The 21,534-nt window shown below is 34.8% G+C and overlaps 1 protein-coding gene across 1 annotated transcript; it reads right to left on the bottom strand.

Moving 5' to 3' along the window:
• Nucleotides 1–867: 867 nt before the first annotated feature.
• LOC107625270 (uncharacterized) lies at nt 868–11,702 on the bottom strand. Its single transcript, XM_088506348.1, has 13 exons — nt 11,275–11,702; nt 10,699–10,848; nt 10,176–10,346; nt 9,690–9,833; nt 8,866–8,971; nt 8,595–8,743; nt 8,241–8,366; nt 6,885–7,028; nt 6,515–6,602; nt 5,385–5,758; nt 4,730–5,053; nt 2,288–2,518; nt 868–1,382 (listed from the first exon to the last, which is right to left on the bottom strand). The coding sequence occupies exons 1-13, from the start codon at nt 11,557–11,559 to the stop codon at nt 1,248–1,250; spliced, it is 2,427 nt and encodes an 808-aa protein (XP_088362474.1). The 5' UTR covers nt 11,560–11,702; the 3' UTR covers nt 868–1,247.
• Nucleotides 11,703–21,534: the final 9,832 nt, after the last annotated feature.

Below are 21,534 nucleotides of genomic sequence, written 5' to 3'. Positions count from 1 at the left end.
AGTTCTTCCCAAAGAACTTTAAACTTGGTAAAGTACTGAGACATTGATAGAGCTCCTTAGTGAAGATTCATTAATTCTCACTTCAACTCGAACACACACAGGTCATTACCATGTTGAATTCGTTCTTTGAGGTCATTCCACAATTCTTGAGCAGAATCCATGTAACCTAGAGATGTAGCAATCTCTTTGGAAACCGAATTAAGAATCCACGTACTTACCACATTGTTGACACATTGGCAATTTTCAAATTTCTCTGGCTCAATGTCCGGATCTGGTTGAAGCAATTCTAAACAACTTCTCCGAACTCGTGATCAAAACTGCATGCTTCTAACGAGAACAAAGGTGAAGAAGCAAACGCATTCTCATCAAGTGAAGAGATAGAATTATCGCAACAAAAAGAAGAATGATGGAGCACCAGGATCAAAATCGAAAAATAATTGTGAAGATGAAGATGAGAAAAATCGTGAAAGGTTAAATCTAGAATCAAATGAACTCGATTTGATGACTCCTTTCAGAAATTAACTCAATAATCTAAATAATTTAATATTAGATGATTCCATCCCAACTTTGGATATAAGTTCACTAGGAATTTTACCATAATTGGGATCAATCATGCATTAGTATATACTAAAATTAATCATTAATATAAAATATACAATAAAATACAAAATATACATTAAAAATAAATGAAATTACAAATATACTTATATACAAATACATGACAACTAATTTTGATATACACTTAGCATTTTTCAATTGGGACATTATTTAGCAGCTCCAAAATTATTAATGCATTTAAATAAATTCAACTGCAATAGGATATTAGATTTACAAGTCTAACTAATTTATCACCGACACCTGTGCAGCTAGAGATGAAATACACTTTCCATTAATGAAGGAGTACAATATGATACAGAATAGAATATACAAACGAATAATTACAGATAGATAGTACCCTTTCAAATTTTGATTCTAGTTGTGGGTACTTCGATACACTGAGTAATAAATCTTGCAGCATATCATTCTATGATTTCTATCATGAGAACTATGTGGGATGCTTCCCCTATCTATATATTAAAAATGATTCAGTATAGAAGATTTGGTGAGTGTCTTACAAATAGCTTTCAGCAACCAAGAGCAAGAGATATATGAAATATTGGGTTACTTATACACATGTATAGTGTTTTGTACAGTCTGTCATAATATACACAATTGCGGGGCCTTAAGGTGAGGTTGATAGAGTTCTCTTACAAAAAGGAATCACGTATCAATCGTGCTAATACCCGAGAAGATAATCTGCTAACAATTTCAGGAAGCACTTTAGCCGAGATGCCGGGCAACACAGGGAGCAGGTCTTGGATAATCTGAGGGACATTGAGTACCTGTTGCCATCCCCCCAAAACAAAAAAGACAATGAATAATTAAATTGATTGTGTTAGACACCAAAAGAGACAATAAATAATTATTTTTGTCGCATTTTCAAATCATTCAGGAGCTATTTTGTCGATAACATCTTTCAGGAACTTTTTTGTCAGGTCCGAATCTTTCAAGTACCGAATTGGTAATTAAAACTATTTGATAATTTTCTTTTTTAAATATATTGACACCCATAATCAATAACTAAATTGGACAAGTGAAAAATTGTGTCATATAATTGATTTTTGACCCATAATCGATTATGAAGTCTTGGTTAGGGGTAAAACCAATCATCTAAAAAACTACATAATTGATTTAGATTTTGATTCATCATAATGGAATATCGACGAATTCAATTAGTAATCCAAGATCTAAACATGCTTTGGACTATTTTTAGTTGAGGGAAAAATCAATGCTATCTATAAACAAAAAATCAACCATCAATCAGCCATCCACCCACCCGTATAGGAATACATAAGAATACGAAATGACTACATAATCATCTTTATAATCAAATTTAATAAATAATACAATTAAGTAGATATATATTCATAATCAACATATGAATAAAAAGTATAATGGTTGCTGATTAGTGTTCATAAAAAGTTTGATTATGCTATTATGAAAAAAGTTTGAATATTCAGCTACAAAAAAGTTGATTTTCCCGGTGAGAAGTTTGATTATTTTGGTCAAAATCACTGTTGGAAAATTGTGAATGAGACCCTAAATATAAACAAATACGTAATGACTCATTTTGTGGGTGATTTATAGTGTTGATAACATTTTTGAAAACAATATACTTGTCTATTAAGAGAGAAAAAACAAAAGGCTCACAACAAAGTTCTCAATGGTGAAATTCATTATTCATTACCTGACCAGACGTCCTTGATAGTGAGCTTCCAGCAGTCAAGAACTCCACCACTTTCTGGACATTATTCAGTATGACTTCATCCTCTTCGGTTATGGTGGGTATAAGTGCTGTCGTCTTAAAGGGTCCAATAGTAGGTACCATACTGAAAACCGGGGCCGCATTCTGAAATCCGAGTGGGGATATTATTCTTACGAGTTGTTCTCTTGTAAGTGCATCAATGCCTTTGACAATCTGAATTCACAGGCAATACGTGGATCACCAAATGCACAGAAGTCAGAAAGTAGCACTGATTCAAACTACCCATAAATATGACAAATTTCACAAAATATAGCAAATAGTTCATCATGGCGCTGACAAACAATATGCAATGAATCACCTAAAAAACAGCATGATATGAAAAATAAATGTAAATGAGATGAAAATATTATATAAGCCTTTTGGACCACAAGAAGCCTCTTTTAGTTCAGGGTAAGAGGAATTGATGATCCAAGTTGGCTACTTGACTCCTATCAAGTATTTATTATGTATAAGGGATGTTATTCAACACTAGCCACTGCCAAGCAAAAATCAATCATCTGGTTGCATTGCAGCCAATGAACCAGAATAAAGTTACAGAAAAGGGTCAAACAATGACAAATCAAATTGAGCAGGAGAGGAACATCAATAAAACAAGATTTCAAGCATAATAAAAAATAAAGTCACAACTAATTATTTTTATTTCATTTTCAAGTTCAGCTATTTGCAGAGTTTCAGGTCAACTATTTAAACATTTGTTGATTTCCTTTTATCTGAAGAATTTAATGTGAGAAATTATGAAATTGATGATAGGTTGGTTACATAAAGCTTAAGTATCATTTGCTTACTTTGGTACTACTTTGATTTCTTCTTTCATATGATTTTCATATGTATATAAAATTTACTCAACAAATAGAACATGCAATATTAGAATTTAGACCTTTGATATGAACTAATATCTTCTATAATATAATTTCTCATATAATTGAAGAATTTAATGTGAGAAATTATGAAATTGATGATAGGTTGGTTACATAAAGCTTAAGTATCATTTGCTTACTTTGGTACTACTTTGATTTCTTCTTTCATATGATTTTCATATGTATATAAAATTTACTCAACAAATAGAACATGCAATATTAGAATTTAGACCTTTGATATGAACTAATATCTTCTATAATATAATTTCTTTCATATAATTGAAGAATTTAATGTGAGAAATTATAAAATTGATGATAGGTTAGTTGCATAAATGCTTTTTACTATGATATTCTAAATGTGATTATATAGATAGATTCTTTTCTCTATGTTGCAACAAACTAAGTTTAGTGTTGACATGGCAAATTCATAGAAAATGTAAAATCTTTGGTATCATTAGCTTCTTAAACACTACTTTGGTCTCTCCTTTCATATATTATAATAAATAGTTACCACTACACGAGATTAGATTACATCCCGGGATTAAGAGCCCTGCTAATGTTTCATTAAACATAAATTTGTCATCATCAATTAAAATGCTAATTAGATTTAACTAAGCAAGCATAAGATTTGCACAATCAAATTATATATTTTGAAATATTTACAGATTCAATGCATTCAAGTGTTGACATTTTGTCCTGTTTAATGTGAGATGAGAGAAAAGGGGATTCAATACATAATCACAGGATATACACAATACTATCGTATCGTAACGGATCCTATAAGGATATAATATCATAACTCATTTATTCACACATATTCTAACATGCCCCCTTTTTCCAAGTAACTATCCATGTAATTGGTATTTTATTTTTCTTTTTTATTAAATTTTGGATAGAAACTGTATCCATTTAAATACCAGAGGTTCGTTCCCCTGATGAAAATTATAATGAGGCAACTGGGCACCAGATGGACCCTTGTCATTACTAATCTAAAACTTCTAACATGCTAAAAGACCACAAGAGGCTTGGTAAGACATTGATATAGGGCGGGTTAGCTGACCTTGCTAAAAGTTAACGACCCTATTAATAATCTAATTTCATTTGTTTCGAATTCATTTATCAAATGGTTAAGGAATCATATGTTTGGAAATAATTATTTCTTCCCTAGAAGAAATATCTTTTAAGCATAGAGAAATAACATGAAACCTATCCGCAAAATCGCCAGATGATTTCTACCATTTAGCTCCCTTGATTTCCGCCAGTTATACAAAGATATGCAACAACTTAATACATCCAATACTATTAATTTCAAGTAATTTGTATATCACGCCATTTAGCACACTTGTTTAATAAACATGGTTGGAAGAGGAAGGGATATCTGGTACTTGGGTCTAAAATGCAAAGAATAATTAAATCAATTTGCATCTTAAAAAGTCATTTGAAGTTATAAGAAGTTATAAGATAGAAGTTATAACAAAAGCTTCTTAAATACTTATAGAGAGAGTACCTCATCCAGAAGAAATTCTCGGAAAAAGTTTCCCCTATCAGACAGCAAAAAGGCCAAAGCTGCCCTTGTTTGCAGTGGCTGCTGTGATTGAGGAATTGCAGACTGGAAACCGGGCAATAGAACCTGTGATTGACTAGTAAGCACCCCAAGTTCAGCCATTTCCCCATTCAGACTCTCTCCACCTCCACTTTTGGCAGCAGTAATAAAATTCTCAAAGGCTTGCATGACATCAATAAATCTTTCAGCATCAAAAACTCCAGATTTACCATATATAGTGTAACGTAAAGCATTCCTTAGCCGAGGGGATTCATCCGTAAGGAGCCTCTATCAATGAAACGATGGACATCAGTATAGATTAATCAGAAGAATCTAATGTAGCAATAGGACAAGCTAAGTCACCAGTAACAGAAAATCCTATTGGTTTAGCATTCAAAGCTATTAACCAAACTGTCAAATTCCAATTTTGTTTCAGTAAATAACTTCCATCCATGATGGTTGTAACGAAATCAAATTCGATGAATTCCATAATATTAACATGATCATTCCTTCAATGTGCTCCACTCGAAATTTGTGCGTGCTCTAGAACTAGGACACATGCAAATGGAAAAGATATCCACCCTTTATGTCAAAAGAGTCACTAAGCAGAAGATTATACCTGAGCAATATAAGGGTAGGCCTCATCAACAATGGCAAAATCCGAATTTCCTACTAAGGCAATCCCCTCTAGCACCCCAATAGCCCTAATTATCAGGGCAAAGTATGGGGGTATCCTAAATGGATAATCAAAGGTAATCTGAGCCAAATCTGATGCAAGCTCTTGAAAATTGATGTTCTTTGCTCCTCCACCTTCTAAGGCCTGATCGAAGACCTTGGCTAAAACTGGCAAGATTGGCTCTAAATTGATGCCATCAGGAATGAAACCGAGTTTAACAAAGTCTTTAACTATAGCTGGGTAATCCCGATGGATGAGATGAGAAATTGCTTCAATCATTCCATACTTTTGATCATCAGTCAATTTTGTAACAAGCCCTAGGTGCAAGAAAATAATTTGATCATTTACCACAATGATTCACATATTGAAACATCTACTTGCATATATAAAGAGTAGCATGAAGGATTAAGGCAATATAATGAACCATGGAACAGGAGATACACATGTTCAAAAATTATTCCAAATACATCATAGCTATAATATTCAGGTGAGAAACCAAAAAAAGCTATGATTAAGAAAAGAAAGCTTCATTACCACATTAGTGGCTCCACTTACCTCCCCACCCAAACATACCCTTAACAAGAACATCGACCACCCCCTTTCTCAAAAAAAAAAAAATAATATTAATATGTATGATACGGAAAAATACTATTCTCACTATTCCATCTTTAAATTCTCAAAATGATATCTTTCCATCTTGAATTAGTTACATAAATCAAATGATAACATAGTGTCCTATAACATGGAGTCCGAGGAAAATTGGTTCTGCAACAGTATTATGTGAAATACAACTCCATAATGAGCTTATCAAAGAGAATTAAGCATAAATATGTTTTGTTTATAAATAATTCATGACAAGACACAATGGCATTGTCTGATCCATGTAGCCAATCTCTCCTAGTGTGGAACAAGGCCTTGTTGCGGTGGTGGTTCTTAAAAGCCAAATTAGTTCACATTTTCAACATATATTTCATAAAGTAAAAGCCACACCTATTTCTATAATGTTGGCATCTTATGAGAAAAATAATCTACAACTATACAATATTCAGATACTCAAAAAAAGATGTTCTTACCAAAGTCAAGTATAGCGAGCTTTCCATCTGGAGTGCGGATCAAATTTCCCGGGTGTGGATCAGCATGAAAAAATCCAGTATCAAGCAGCTGAAATAAAATAAAAATGAAGAGATAAATATGTAGTAATTACTTACATCAATTATTCCTAGAAGAACTCTTCTAATACTATACCACATACATTTTCATCAACATTTTATTATACAATCACATGTTCATTAATGCATAATTTTTACATTAAATATTTTATTTTCAGTAAAGGGTTCAGAGATATAACAATATGATTGGAATTGACATCAAAAGCAATAAAATAAAACATTCTATAATTCTTTTTAAACCAAAAAGATAAAAAATAAAAAAAAGTGAAACTACCTGCTTTAGATAACAGATGACTCCAACATTAACTAGCTCTCCAACATCGCTTTCCGTGCTTTGTGACAACTTCTCTCCGTCAATCCACTCTGTAGTAAGAACCCTCCTTGATGTATATTTATTGTAGGTTCTTGGTATCACAACCTGAAACTAGAACTATCAGAAGAAGTAGCCGAGATCTAGTGACCATTCATGTAAAAAGTATTCGGCTAGAATTCCCACATATGATAAAACTTTTGACAAGCCTGTTATGAACATAGGCACGTTTATTGTGTTTCTTCAAATTTATGAAACATTATACGTAAATAAATATTGACGAAAACATTTTACATATAAACAATGTAGAAAAATATCTTAGTTACAAAAAATCTAACCTTACATTCTCAGTTTGATCACCCATTTGTTAGGCATATATGTATCCACTATCTAGGGCTTTGGTGATTAGGGTAGTGTTTTGGATTACATCCTCAAATAAAATCACATTATGAATTTATTATGATATATGATAAAACTCAGCCTTACTTTCTATCGGTAACTTTTATGCCACCACATAAAAGACAACTTCAATTCGGATGGCAGACTACACACAGAGAAAACAATAACAGACTAAAACTCCAAAAGAATCATCTACCCACTACAGCATTCCACCATGTATGCATGTATAGCTATATCCACACTTCATATCCATAAACAGTTCAAACATCTCTAGGAAAACATAGGAAATAAATAAATATTCTCCCCATCAAGCATACACATGGATGCTTTTCTTATAGCTATTTTATCTTTTTTAGTTAATTGCTCAGTGTCACTTGGAAATAAAAGCAAAACTCTGTAGTACATGCATTCATATTTTACTGGAATGGGAAGTTAAGATTTTAAATAACCTCCTTGTACTCTTTGGTCTCATTCTGGGAGACAACTTTAAGTTTCTTCCCTAGTGTAAGAAACTTACTAGAAACTTAGATGGCAGGAAGGGTTTCTTTTATTCAGTCTTCAAGTCACATTAATCTAATGCATTGTCTTCTATCTAAATATATTTATTCCCCTTGCTTTTGTTGTTTCAGTGGGTGTTACTTGGTCCTTGGGGACCTATAAAACTTCATTTGGTCTGCAGTGTGTTACATTCCGTGAGACAATCTTGTCTCATGAGCTAGGATAATTGTTGTACTGAAAAAGAATGGTTACCTCTCATTCAACCATCTGATTTACCCATATATCATACTTGAATCAAAACCAAACTTAGATTGTGGAAATATCAACCATGTTATATATGCAATTCATTTTTCTTTAATATATAAAAAACAAGGGGAAAATATAGAGAGCCGGCAAAAATTAACTTCAAGTAATCATCCTTACCTGTGGTAGGTCTTTCCTCATCATTTCAGCAAAACGATTTCCATTTTCACCTTCATTCACATAGTCTAGCTCTTCAAAGAATCGAGCAGCCCACTCATCAACCAACCCAACGACGTCTATTGAGACCTATAATGTACAAAATAATAAAATAAAGGCTTAAATAAAATTTTTGTTCTCTATAAAATACCCGTGTTTTGGTTTTGGTCCTTATAAGAAAGTTTATTTTGGGTATGGAGGACATTTGTAATAAGCAATTAGCTTGCATTACCAACATCACTATTTAAATGTTCAAATTAATTCAGTTTCAATTGACAAATACAACTTCAAGTCTCTCCTCACAATAATTAAACTTACCTGTGGAAACTTTCGAAGAGCCAAACCTAGCTTCCTAATAATGAATAAGTCAATTGTGACTGTCTCAAGAACAAAAGGTCTTTGTACTTTAACAGCCACCAAGTCCCCGTTTTCCCTTAGGCGGCCCTTATATACCTGTCCAAGAGAAGCTGCAAGGATTTAACAAAAGAATTAATACCTCTTGATAAATGAACTTAAAAAACTAGCAAAGAGAGACTATACTTTTTCTACAATGAAATTACTATAACTAATTGGTTGTCTGGAGAGCTACCAGCAGCAATGGGAGATGTTGATAGTTCAGAATAGATATTTTGCCATGGTTGACCAAGCTCCTCCTCAATTAGAGCCATAGCTATATCATCTGGAAATGAAGGAACCTTGACATTTACAGAATTCCCCCACAACCCCATCAAAAAAGAAAACAAACCTTAGCAAAAGGAATATTTCAGTATTAGAAATCATAATGTCATTGTGTAACTGCTAATAATTTTCACTATTTACAATTTCAAAATTAATTCTTGTATGTTGGATCATGATTCTAATTTAGACAAAGAAAACGGCCCAGTAAACTGCTTATGAAAATAGAAGAAAAATATTAGATGCAACCAGCGCAACTGTTTCATTTTTCTAAAATAAATAGGAAATATAATTTTGATTCCTATTTGTGATAATATGAAACTTCTTTATTGTGAAATATAAGGAGCAACTAAGAAAAAATGAGTGTCACTTACAGGGACAGACCAAATTTATTTTTATTTATTTATTTTGAACCCAACACTAATTTTAATTTGGTCCCATCACTTTACAGTAGCTTCATGCCAAGCTGAAAACTTCAAAACAGCACCACACAACAAGAATTACTAATAAACAATTGAGTGTACATGGACCACATTAAATTTTGCTTTTATAAACAAAATTGAAAAATGAACACTATGTATATGGAGAAAAACATATATTAATCAATAAATCACACTAGTCTGCATATCAAATTATGAACTTTTCTCAGACTCACATAATCCCTCTGAACTAATTCATTAGAGATGGATTATGCAGAATGGTGAAATGAAGCAAAGGGAGCAAGAGCAACAAGCTTACTTTATCACAAAGTTTCTGCAGTTCTGTCATTGCTACAGGTGATAGTATATCAGGTCTAATGCTCAATGCTTGCCCAAGTTTTATGTACGCTGGACCCAAAGATGTAACAATTTCACGCAATTCAATTGCTCTAGCAACTTCGTTCTGGTTATAGAAAATCGGAAAGAGCAAAAATAAATAATCACAAATTCACAATGTAAACTCAAGTTGCATTGTAAAAAGTAGATAGGAATATATGGAAAGCGACACGTATACCCACACAGAGATACATGTTCAAGCCCTAGGTTCTACAGTACCAACTAGTAAACTACTTTTGTATGAAGTTAAAATAATTATAAAATAACTCATTCAGTCATTTCATAAAAGCGCACTTCTTAGTTTTTATTATTTAAAAAACTAAACATAAAAAAAAATAAAACAGAGTGGAATAAAACACTCTGGAATAAAGAGTAAGCTATGAAGCCTTTCTGGATATTAAGGAATCACCTCCTTAACCTTCTTCTTAATCACATCCCAAGCAATGCGCGAAAGGAAACCTCCAGCAACAGAAAGTAACTGCACAATGCGCGTAGCAACAGCACGTGGACGTTTTCCCCAATATGCAGAAATACTTGGGGGATCATACACTAAAGGCAAAAACTCACTACTTTCATCCACCTACACCAATACAGAATACAAAGTTCCAATTACAATCGAATCTGATACTCGTTTATAAAAAACAAAAGGCACACACTTTATCCAAAAAGGAAAAACGGAAAAATTAAACACTAAAATGAAAATGAGCATAAAGGAATGACAGCCAACATAGAGATAAACTCCAAATATATCATAAAACAATTTTTAAAGCAAATACATATCAGTTTGATGCTAATGTATTAATGTTAATGCACCATAAGTCCATAACTGCTGTCAGCTAGTAATCACAAACAAGTTCACTAAATTTTAAATAATAATAATAATAATAATAAATTAAAATAAAATACTATAAGATTCAGATAATTCTGAACACCTCAACAAGACGTAGCTCAACATCATCCGCAGCAAACAATGAGTCCTTCAGGTTCTGTCCACGAAGGCCTCTCATCAGAGTCGCTAACTGTTCGTCTTCTTCCATTTGTGCTCTCATTCGCTTTATCTCCTTTGAAACATCTCCAATTCTCTGCCATCCAACAAAACCCACACACTCATAGTCGTTAACTCAAGTGTTCCATCGACTCAATAAACAATCAAAATAAAAGACATGCAAAAAGAAAAAGATAACTGAATCATGCTTTCATGTTTTTATTTCCTGCATTACTTCTCTTGGTTCATGATTTCATGGTTTTGTGAACTAAATAACAAAAACGAAAACTTTATTTCATTTTTAGTATTTTTCTACTTTCAGTATTTTGTTAAGGAAGAGATAAGACAGAAAACAGAATTTTAGTTTATTATTTTCACTATTTTCAACTTTTTTTCCCCTAAAAAATCCTGATTTCAATCCGAAGTTCTTTATCTCACTATTTCTTCGAAAAAAAAAAAAAAGAAAATGGAAACATTAAAAAAAAAAAAAACCGAAAATCAGGATCAGGATCAAAAGTGTCACCGTTGATCCACCATTGACGGTGCTGCCAGTCGGAGTAAACCTAGATGACGAACCATTGACTGCACTGCTCAGCGGAGGAGACCTGGACGACGAATCGTTGATGGTGGTCGATTGAGCAGTTATAGCCTGTTTAGCCTCCGCGGAGACGACGAAAACACGGTTGGAGTGGAGGCGAAGCGGACGGAGCTTACTGCTCCATGATGGCGAATGGTGGTGGTGTGAGAGTGAGCGACGGCGAGGGAAGGAATCGATTCGGCAGGAGACGAGCGTCGATGCGGCGTCCATGGCGGTCCGTCTCCCCTTGTAGAGAGAGACAGAGACAGAGAGAAAATATAGAGAATTTGGAGCAATGAGGGCCAAAGCCAAACTGGTGGTGGTGTTTGGCGAAGTTTGAAGTGATGTGTTGTAAACTTGTAACTGTAACTTGTTAGTTAGTGACTTAGTGTACGAACCACTAAGGAAGGAAAGAAAATGCAGACAAGGAGTGAAGGAAAAATAGAAATTGTACTAATTTTTTTCTTTTAAATTTAATTAAAGCCAATTTTTTTAGTCACTTAATTTTTTAAATTATTTTTTAATTTTATATTTCGTACCCTAAGTTTCTTAAATTTTTCAAAAATTTAAAGATAAAAAATAATCTTATAATAAAAATACTAAATTAAGCAATTAAAAAGTAGTCCCCGTATTTATTCTTTTTAAATATAGAAAAATTATTTATTATTAATTATTTTATCAAAAAGTAAAAGGTATATATAAAAATGATCTATAAAATTTTTTTTTTAAAAAAAATTAATATCAAAAAGAAAACAAAAAAGAAAAGAAGAGAGTTAGTAAACAATTGAAATCCATAAAATGCACTATTTTTCTTTTTTTTATTTACTCTATTTTTAACTAATATTTTTGTTTTTATTATTTTTTATTTATTATTAAGAATTTATCAGAATTTTTATTTAAATAAATTAAATAAATATTTTATTTATTGAAATAAATAATTTTAAAACTTATTACGAAAATGTATAAAATTTTTTATCTCGTTTATAGTGTAAACGAGATACGTGCAAACTTATCTCGTTTACACTATGATAAACCCCAATTTTGTGGTTTATCTTGTGCTTAATTTGGGAGATTTTATCACCTTTTCTCACATTTATTCAATGAAATAGCATGATTTTACAATTCTCCCTTGATTTGTGCCTAAATGTGAAAACATGCTTTTTAGGCCCTAAAATTGGTGATTTTAATTCACTTTAATTCTATTCGATGCCTTGATATGTTTGTGATGCACGAAAAACTTGTCTCGCAACAAATTCTCCTTCGGCAAGTGTACCGAATTGTCGTCAAGTAAAACTCACAATAGAGTGAGGTCGAATCCCACAGAGATTAACGGATTAAGCAATCAATGGTTAATTGATTACCCTAGTTAGACGATTCAGATTTGGATGATGAGCAACAAGGAAATGTAAATTGACAGAAAAGTGAAGAAAGCAATAAAGTGCAGAAAAGTAAAATGGCAAGAAACGTAAATATAAGAACTAAAAATAAAATGAACATTGGGATCAAGAGATATTGCAATCCTCCGGATCAAGTTCATTCTCATCTCTTCCTCAATCAATGCACTCATTGATCTCCTTGGCAATCTTAAGTGATCGAATTCCAATTTCTTGAAATTCAATCTCTCAAATCTTGATCAATAGCCAATTCCTTGGTCAATTGCTCATGAGAAGAGATGAAGTATGGTCACTGATTATACCACATGCATTTCCCAAATGAAGTGTTGGAAGGATTATAGTCACATATCCATCCACCCCCAATTTGGTCCAGCATGAGAAAGCATTTCTAGCTTGATCTCTTTATTCCTCTTCCAAGGTTCAGAAGAGATCCAAGTATGAATAGTTTCTTTTCCAAGATAACTACCCAATTGGATGAAGATCGAAAGCTTTCAAGTAAAATCAAGAGAAGAGAAAGAAGAAGAAGAATAAGAACTACACTTAATCCATTGAATCACAATAGAGCTCTCTAACCCAATGAAAAGAGTTAGTTGATCATTGCTCTACCAAAATAGAAAAGAAAGAAAGTGCAGAAGAGTAAAGATGAAGATAAAAACTGAAATTGAAAATTTAACATTCATAAATGAAAATTACAACTAAAAGAAAAACTACTACTAAGAAAAGAAAAGAAGAGAAAAGGAAGAAGAGTGGTTGAGGGGAGGGGTCCGAAGACCCACTCCCCTTGGAGTGTGCCAATTCACAGAAGTTCGAATTGGTCTTCACTCTCTCCCCCTTCCTTCATATTTCCAGAATTCCCCAATATCTTGAATGTAAAAACTAAGGCCTTTATATAGGCTCTCCTAAATTACAAAATAAAATTAAAAGCAAATTACACTTAAATGAAAATTCCTATTCTAGATGCTTCTTGTGGCCTTGGTTGACAATTGTGGGCTTGCTTGCTTGAGCTTTGAAGTGGACTTGAGAGAGAAGTGAGTTAAGTTGACGTCCATGTGCTAAAGTTAGTGCTAAAGTTAGCCACACTAACGCTACAAGTGTGGCGTTAGTGCTAAAGTTATTGTGGCTAACGTTGCACTTGTTGCCCAGTTGGTGTTTTTGGGGCTTAAAAGATGCCTCTTGTTTTTGCTCAAATTTCATGCCCACTATAAAGTATTATATATCGTTGGAAAGCTCTGAATGTCAGCTTTCTAACGCAACTAGAATCACCTCAATTGGACCTCTGTAGCTCAAGTTATGCTCCTTTGAAGTGGACATGGTTGCTGGCATATATGCCAACGTTACTGGAAATGTTGATTGCCAATAACGCTAGCGATCAGGGCTTCATTATTGCCAGTTTCTGAAGCTCAAACTTAGTGTCCACCCCATACTATTATACAATGTTGGAAAGTCCTGGATGTCTACTTTCCAATGCCTTTGGAAGTGCATCATTTGGAGCTCTACAACTCGAGTTACACTTCTTGGAAGGTGAAGAGGTCAGTTGACCTTAATACAGGTTGATACCATGTTCATCATTGCACTTTAGGGGCAGGTTTTCTCCCTCAAATTTAGTGTCAACCATGTAGTGCCATATATTCTTGGAAAGCTCTGGAATCCTACTTTCCAATGCCACTGGAATAACCTCATTTGGAGTTTTGTGGCTCAAGTTATGCGTGTTTGAAGAAGGCATGGTCAGGCTGTCAGGTGCCACGTTAACTTCCACGTTAACTAAGTTAACGTGGCTCATGGTGGCATGTGTGGCTCCTTCCAACGTTAGTGACAATTTTGGGTGTCACTAACGTTGGCGATCACCTTCTTTCTTCACGTTAGCTTCCACGTTAACTAGGTTAACGTGGGAGTCAACGTGGCTCATTGGGGGCTTGTGTTCTTCCAACGTTAGTGACAATGTTGGGTGTCACTAACGTTATCGACCACTTTGTTCCTTCACGTTAGCTTCCACGTTAACTAGGTTAACGTGGGAGTTAACGTGGCTTAATGTGTTTTGGCCAACATTAGTGACAATGTTGAGTGTCACTAACGTTGGCTTCCCCCCTTCCTTCTTAACGTTAGAGGCCACGTTAACTAGGTTAACGTGGACTCTAACGTGGCCACTCATGAGCTTGGTCCAACGTTAGTGATAATGTTAAGTGTCACTAACGTTAGCTCCATTTCCTTTCTTCAAAGTTAATGCCACTAACTTTTCTCACTAACGTTGTGGCTTTCCTTCCTTCCACGTTAGTGCCCACGTTAGTGTAACTAACGTAGCCACTAACGTGGCTCTTCTCTTCTTCTTTTGGCCTGAAATCAATCAAACAAAGTGCATCAAAGTCTTGCTCTTAATCATGGGATCATGCATCATTCAATTTATCATATAATTCATGCAAAAAATCCTCATAAAATCATGTAAAGTGCACAATGTATGTTTGAATCAAGATGTAAGTGAATATCTACCCAAAACTAGCTTATTTCCTAAGAAAATGCATGAAACTACCTTAAAAACAGCAAAGAAAAGGTCAGTGAAACTGGCCAAAATGCCCTGGCATCACAACACCAAACTTAAAGCTTGCTTGTCCCTAAGCAAGTACTGGAACAAGAGAATGATGAATGGAATGCCAAGAGAAATGAGTCATTCTTGTGGAAGTCATGTCCCTGGTTTTATGGTGGTTTCATGCATAGCAACTTAGGTTCATTCCTGGCTTTCAGACCTTTATCATGTCCTAAAACACTCACTTTGATTGCATCCCATGAGACTTTTATTCATTGATCCTTTTATTGTCATTTCAGGGCTTATTTTTGTTCTTAAGCTAAATGCTCTGTAAAGGGGCAACTCTTTAAAATAAGCTTTCAGCCAACACTCCCAAACCAGTTGGTTCAAGGTGCTAGGTGTTGAAGCACCCCTAAGGACTTACTTGCTCAAGTCTCTCCCCCATACATACACACCACAGGCATATAGTTTATTTATTTTCTTTTCTTGAGACCTTGGTGTCCAGCACCTCTTTGGGTTACTAAATGCTCTGTAGTGAAGGTTACTCTTGATAGTGGACTTTCAGCTGATAATCCCGAGTAGATCCCCTAAGAGCTTATTCATCCAAGTAGATCCCTCACACAGGAGCACCACAGACACTTGCCTCAAGATTAAAACCCTTGGTGCCTAGCCTTATTGCTTACTCTTTTTCTTTTATTTTTTTTTTCACTTTCATTGTTCTTTTCCTCTTTCTTATTAGGCTCTTCTTATTTAGCTAGTCTCATGGGGTGTGTCTCAAGCATAGTATTCATGACAGATAGTTGTCTTCCCACCCTTGTGGTTGAACCAACTTAGCTAACTTATGACTACACCACAAACTCATGAACTCATTTCATAGTATGAACTCTACTCTGGTCTTTTAAAAACACTCATTCTCCTTTCATTTGATTCAAAAGGGACAAGCATACAAGTAAGCAAAGTAAGGATGCAATAATGACATTCAGACTAGAAATCACAGCCTTAATCAATAAAAAGTTTAAAAGACAGAATTGACATGCTTATTTACAAGGAACAAGCACACATACATACAAAGAACTTAGAAGACAATCATGCAATTGAATGTACTGAAAATAAGTAAGAGGAAAAAGGAACTTTACCACCTTGTAGTTCATCTTTATTGTTGTTGCCCTTCTTCTCCTACTTTTCTCCCTTCCCACACCAATTTAGACTAATTGTTTGTCTTCAAGCAGCAAATAAAACAGTGGTGGTGGGATCTATGATGGGTCATGAACGTCTTACATACTGAAATGTAAGTGATGTATGTGGTTAAGCAAGCAAAAATTAAGGATAACACTGCAAGCCTAAGAAGCAAAGGCATTATTATTATACAAACAAGTGGTGTTGCTGGATACATTGCATAGAAAAATAAGTGGCACACCAAACTTAGTGTGAAACTTTCTCTTAGAATGGATGCAAGTATCCAGAAAGATTGAAAACAGATTGTTACAGGGCAACACCAAACTTAGAATGTGATCATATGCCAATTTTATTTGGAAAGAAGCTGAGTAAAGAACTGTTGTATTAATAACAAAATCACCAAGAGTCAAAGCTGTCACGAACAAGGGATTCTTGGTGAGGCATTAACACAAACAGTTAGAGAGCATTGAAAATAAAGAACTAAAGCAATTACATGAATAAAGCAAAACAAAAGAAAATGCTTAATCTAGGTCATCAACCAACCGGTAGTTAATCACAATTAATCCCCGGCAATGGCGCCATAAACTTGATGCACGGAAAACTTGTCTCGCAACAAATTCCCCTTCGGAAAGTGTACCGAATTGTCGTCAAGTAAAACTCACAATAGAGTGAGGTCGAATCCCACAGAGATTAACGGATTAAGCAATCAATGGTTAATTGATTACCCTAGTTAGACGATTCAGATTTGGATGATGAGCAACAAGGAAATGTAAATTGACAGAAAAGTGAAGAAAGCAATAAAGTGCAGAAAAGTAAAATGGCAAGAAACGTAAATATAAGAACTAAAAATAAAATGAACATTGGGATCAAGAGATATTGCAATCCTCCGGATCAAGTTCATTCTCATCTCTTCCTCAATCAATGCACTCATTGATCTCCTTGGCAATCTTAAGTGATCGAATTCCAATTTCTTGGAATTCAATCTCTCAAATCTTGATCAATAGCCAATTCCTTGGTCAATTGCTCATGAGAAGAGATGAAGTATGGTCACTGATTATACCACATGCATTTCCCAAATGAAGTGTTGGAAGGATTATAGTCACATATCCATCCAGCCCCAATTTGGTCCAACATGAGAAAGCATTTCTAGCTTGATCTCTTCATTCCTCTTCCAAGGTTCAGAAGAGATCCAAGTATGAATAGTTTCTTTTCCAAGATAACTACCCAATTGGATGAAGATCGAAAGCTTTCAAGTAAAATCAAGAGAAGAGAAAGAAGAAGAAGAATAAGAACTACACTTAATCCATTGAATCACAATAGAGCTCTCTAACCCAATGAAAAGAGTTAGTTGATCATTGCTCTACCAAAATAGAAAAGAAAGAAAGTGCAGAAGAGTAAAGATGAAGATAAAAACTGAAATTGAAAATTTAACATTCATAAATGAAAATTACAACTAAAAGAAAAACTACTACTAAGAAAAGAAAAGAAGAGAAAAGGAAGAAGAGTGGTTGAAGGGAGGGGTCCGAAGACCCACTCCCCTTGGAGTGTGCCAATTCACAGAAGTTCGAATTGGTCTTCACTCTCTCCCCCTTCCTTCATATTTCTAGAATTCCCCAATATCTTGAATGTAAAAACTAAGGCCTTTATATAGGCTCTCCTAAATTACAAAATGAAATTAAAAGCAAATTACACTTAAATGAAAATTTCTATTATAGATGCTTCTTGTGGCCTTGGTTGACAATTGTGGGCTTGCTTGCTTGAGCTTTGAAGTGGACTTGAGAGAAAAGTGAGTTAAGTTGAGGTCCAGGTGCTAAAATTAGTGCTAAAGTTAGCCACACTAACGCTACAAGTGTGGCGTTAATGCTAAAGTTATTGTGGCTAACGTTGCACTTGCTGCCCAGTTGGTGTTTTTGGGGCTTAAAAGATGCCTCTTGTTTGTGCTTAAATTTCATGCCCACTATAGAGTATTATATATCATTGGAAAGCTCTGAATGTCAGCTTTCTAACGCAACTAGAATCACCTCAATTGGACCTCTGTAGCTCAAGTTATGCTCCTTTGAAGTGGACATGGTTGCTGGCATATATGCCAACGTTACTGGAAATGTTGATTGCCAATAATGCTAGCGATCAGGGCTTCATTATTACCAGTATCTGAAGCTCAAACTTAGTGTCCACCCCATACTATTATACATTTTTGGAAAGCCCTGGATGTCTACTTTCCAATGTCCTTGGAAGCGCATTATTTGGAGCTCTACAACTCGAATTACACTTCTTGGAAGGTGAAGAGGTCAGTTGACCTTAATACAGGTTGATACCATGTTCATCATTACACTTTAGGGGCAGGTTTTCTCCCTCAAATTTAGTGTCAACTATGTAGTGCCATATATGCTTGGAAAGCTCTAGAATCCTACTTTCCAATGCCACTGGAATCACCTCATTTGGAGTTTTGTGGCTCAAGTTATGCATGTTTGAAGAAGGCATGGTCAGGCTGTCAGGTGCCACATTAACTTCCACGTTAACTAAGTTAACGTGGGAGTTAACGTGGCTCATGGTGGCATGTGTGGCTCCTTCCAATGTTAGTGACAATGTTGGGTGTCACTAACGTTGGCGATCACCTTCTTTCTTCACGTTAGCTTCCACGTTAACTAGGTTAACGTGGGAGTCAACGTGGCTCATTGGGGGCTTGTGTTCTTCCAACGTTAGTGACAATGTTGGGTGTCACTAACATTGTCGACCACTTTGTTCCTTCACGTTAGCTTCCACGTTAACTAGGTTAACGTGGGAGTTAACGTGGCTTAATATGTTTTGGCCAACGTTATTGACAATGTTGAATGTCACTAACGTTGGCTTCCCCCCTTCCTTCTTAACGTTAGAGGCCACGTTAACTAGGTTAACGTGGACTCTAACGTGGCCACTTATGAGCTTGGTCCAACGTTAGTGATAATGTTAAGTGTCACTAACGTTGGCTCCATTTCCTTTCTTCAAAGTTAATGCCACTAACTTTTCTCACTAACGTTGTGGCTTTCCTTCCTTCCACGTTAGTGCCCACGTTAGTGTAACTAACGTAGCCACTAACGTGGCTCTTCTCTTCTTCTTTTGGCATGAAATCAATCAAACAAAGTGCATCAAAGTCTTGCTCTTAATCATGGGATCATGCATCATTCAATTTATCATATAATTCATGCAAAAAATCCTCATGAAATCATGTAAAGTGCACAATGTATGCTTGAATCAAGATGTAAGTGAATATCTACCCAAAACTAGCTTATTTCCTAAGAAAATGCATGAAACTACCTTAAAAACAGCAAAGAAAAGGTCAGTGAAACTGGCCAAAATGCCCTGGCATCAGTTTTTTGAGTAATTTCAGGTCCATAAGGCAAGTATTGGATGGAAGAAGTGAGGAAAAAAGCATGCAAAGTGGGAGAACTCATGAAGAAATGAAGGAACAGTAAAGCTGTCAAGCCTGACCTCTTCGCACTCAATCGGCCATAACTTGAGCTACAAAGGTCCAAATGAAGCGGTTCCAGTTGCGTTGGAAAGCTAACATCCGTGGCTTCAAAAGATATAAAATTTGTCATATATTGCTTCGCGTTTAGGGGCGCGCACGCGCCATGTACGCGTGCGAGCCGATGTTATTCGTGGCCCACTAAAGTGAAATCGCCCCCAGCGATTTTTGAAGCACTTTGTGCCCAATCCAACTCATTTCTGATGCTATTGAATCCAAGGATTGAGGGGGGAATGAACCAAGTAGTCATAGTTTAGTTTTCATCATATTTTAGGGTAGAATTCTAGAGAGAGGTTCTCTCCTCTCTCTAGATTTAGGATAGAAATTAGGGTAAAGTTAGGTTAATCACTCTCAAATTTCTCTTTCAATCTTGTTTTGATTTTAATTCTCTTTATATTTTAGTGATCTATTATCTCAATCTTCTTAGTTTCTCTTGTTAATTTCTTATGTTGCTCTCTTTTATGTTTATGAACAATTGTTGGATCTTAATTTTCTTTAATGCAATTTTATGTTTTCATGTTTCTTTTATGTTGATCTTCATTGTTATTGTTGATTTCTTGCTTATATTAGTTATGAGTTTCTTTTAATTCTTGCATTTTATGATGTTTGCTTTTATTGCACACTAGGTGTTTGATAGAATGTTTCCTTTAGTTTTTGAGTAGTTTTCTTTACTCTTGACCTAGGCTAAGGGAATTGAGTGACCTTGAGTCATTGGATCTCAATGATTTGGTGATTTGAGAACCCTTGGTGATCAATTTGATACTCATTGACACCAACCCACTACTAATCTAATTAGTAGGTAGGTTGGGACTTATGGGTTGATGTGATCAAAGCCATTTGACGTACTTCAAGTCTAGGAGTAGATATTACGTACTTAAGACTTTTGGAAGTAGACTTAATGAGCTTGGCCTCTCATAATTATCAATATATGGTTTGTAGACAAGGATGGTGATCTCAATTACCTAGGTCTAGCCAAGAGTATCTTTCTATTTCTTTTATTAGTTCTTGTTATTTTACTTTCTTGCTTTTATATTTTCTTGTCAATCATTAAAATCAAACCCCCTTGCATCTTCATATCCAATAATTGATCACTTCATTGCAATTCCTTGTGAGATGACCCGGAGTCTAAATACTTCGGTTAATTTTTATTTGGGGTTTGTTAATTGTGACACAACCAAAATTTTGATTGGGAGGATTGTTTGTTGGTGTAGAACTATACTTGCAACGAGAATTCAATTGTGAAATTCTATACCAACACGACAATTTTCTTAAATCACACTATAAATGAGATAAGATTGGGTAATGTCTATGTATAGATGTCATTTACAGCGACGTTCTAGGCTAGATTTCCAACCTTTCCACCACTTGCTCATCTCTTTTATCCCTTTCTGATCATATTATTGAGTAAGACGAAGATGGCGCATGTAGATGCACGTGATTCAGACATCAATAGGCTTAACGCAACATAACACTACGCCGAGGTAGTCGACTTTGCGGTTAATTTTATTATCTTGACATTTATTTTATCTCATATATGTATAGCAATGGTTAGAATACTTGCCAAGAACTAGAATACAATTTGTATCGTTAGCAACAGGTCACTGATAGGGTAT

This window comes from Arachis ipaensis, chromosome B2, assembly GCF_059453495.1.
Source record: "Arachis ipaensis isolate K30076 ecotype BB chromosome B2, ASM5945349v1, whole genome shotgun sequence".
Taxonomy (NCBI): Eukaryota; Viridiplantae; Streptophyta; class Magnoliopsida; order Fabales; family Fabaceae; genus Arachis; species Arachis ipaensis.
Note: the sequence above shows the minus strand (reverse complement) of the source record. Positions and strands in the feature narration are given on the sequence as shown.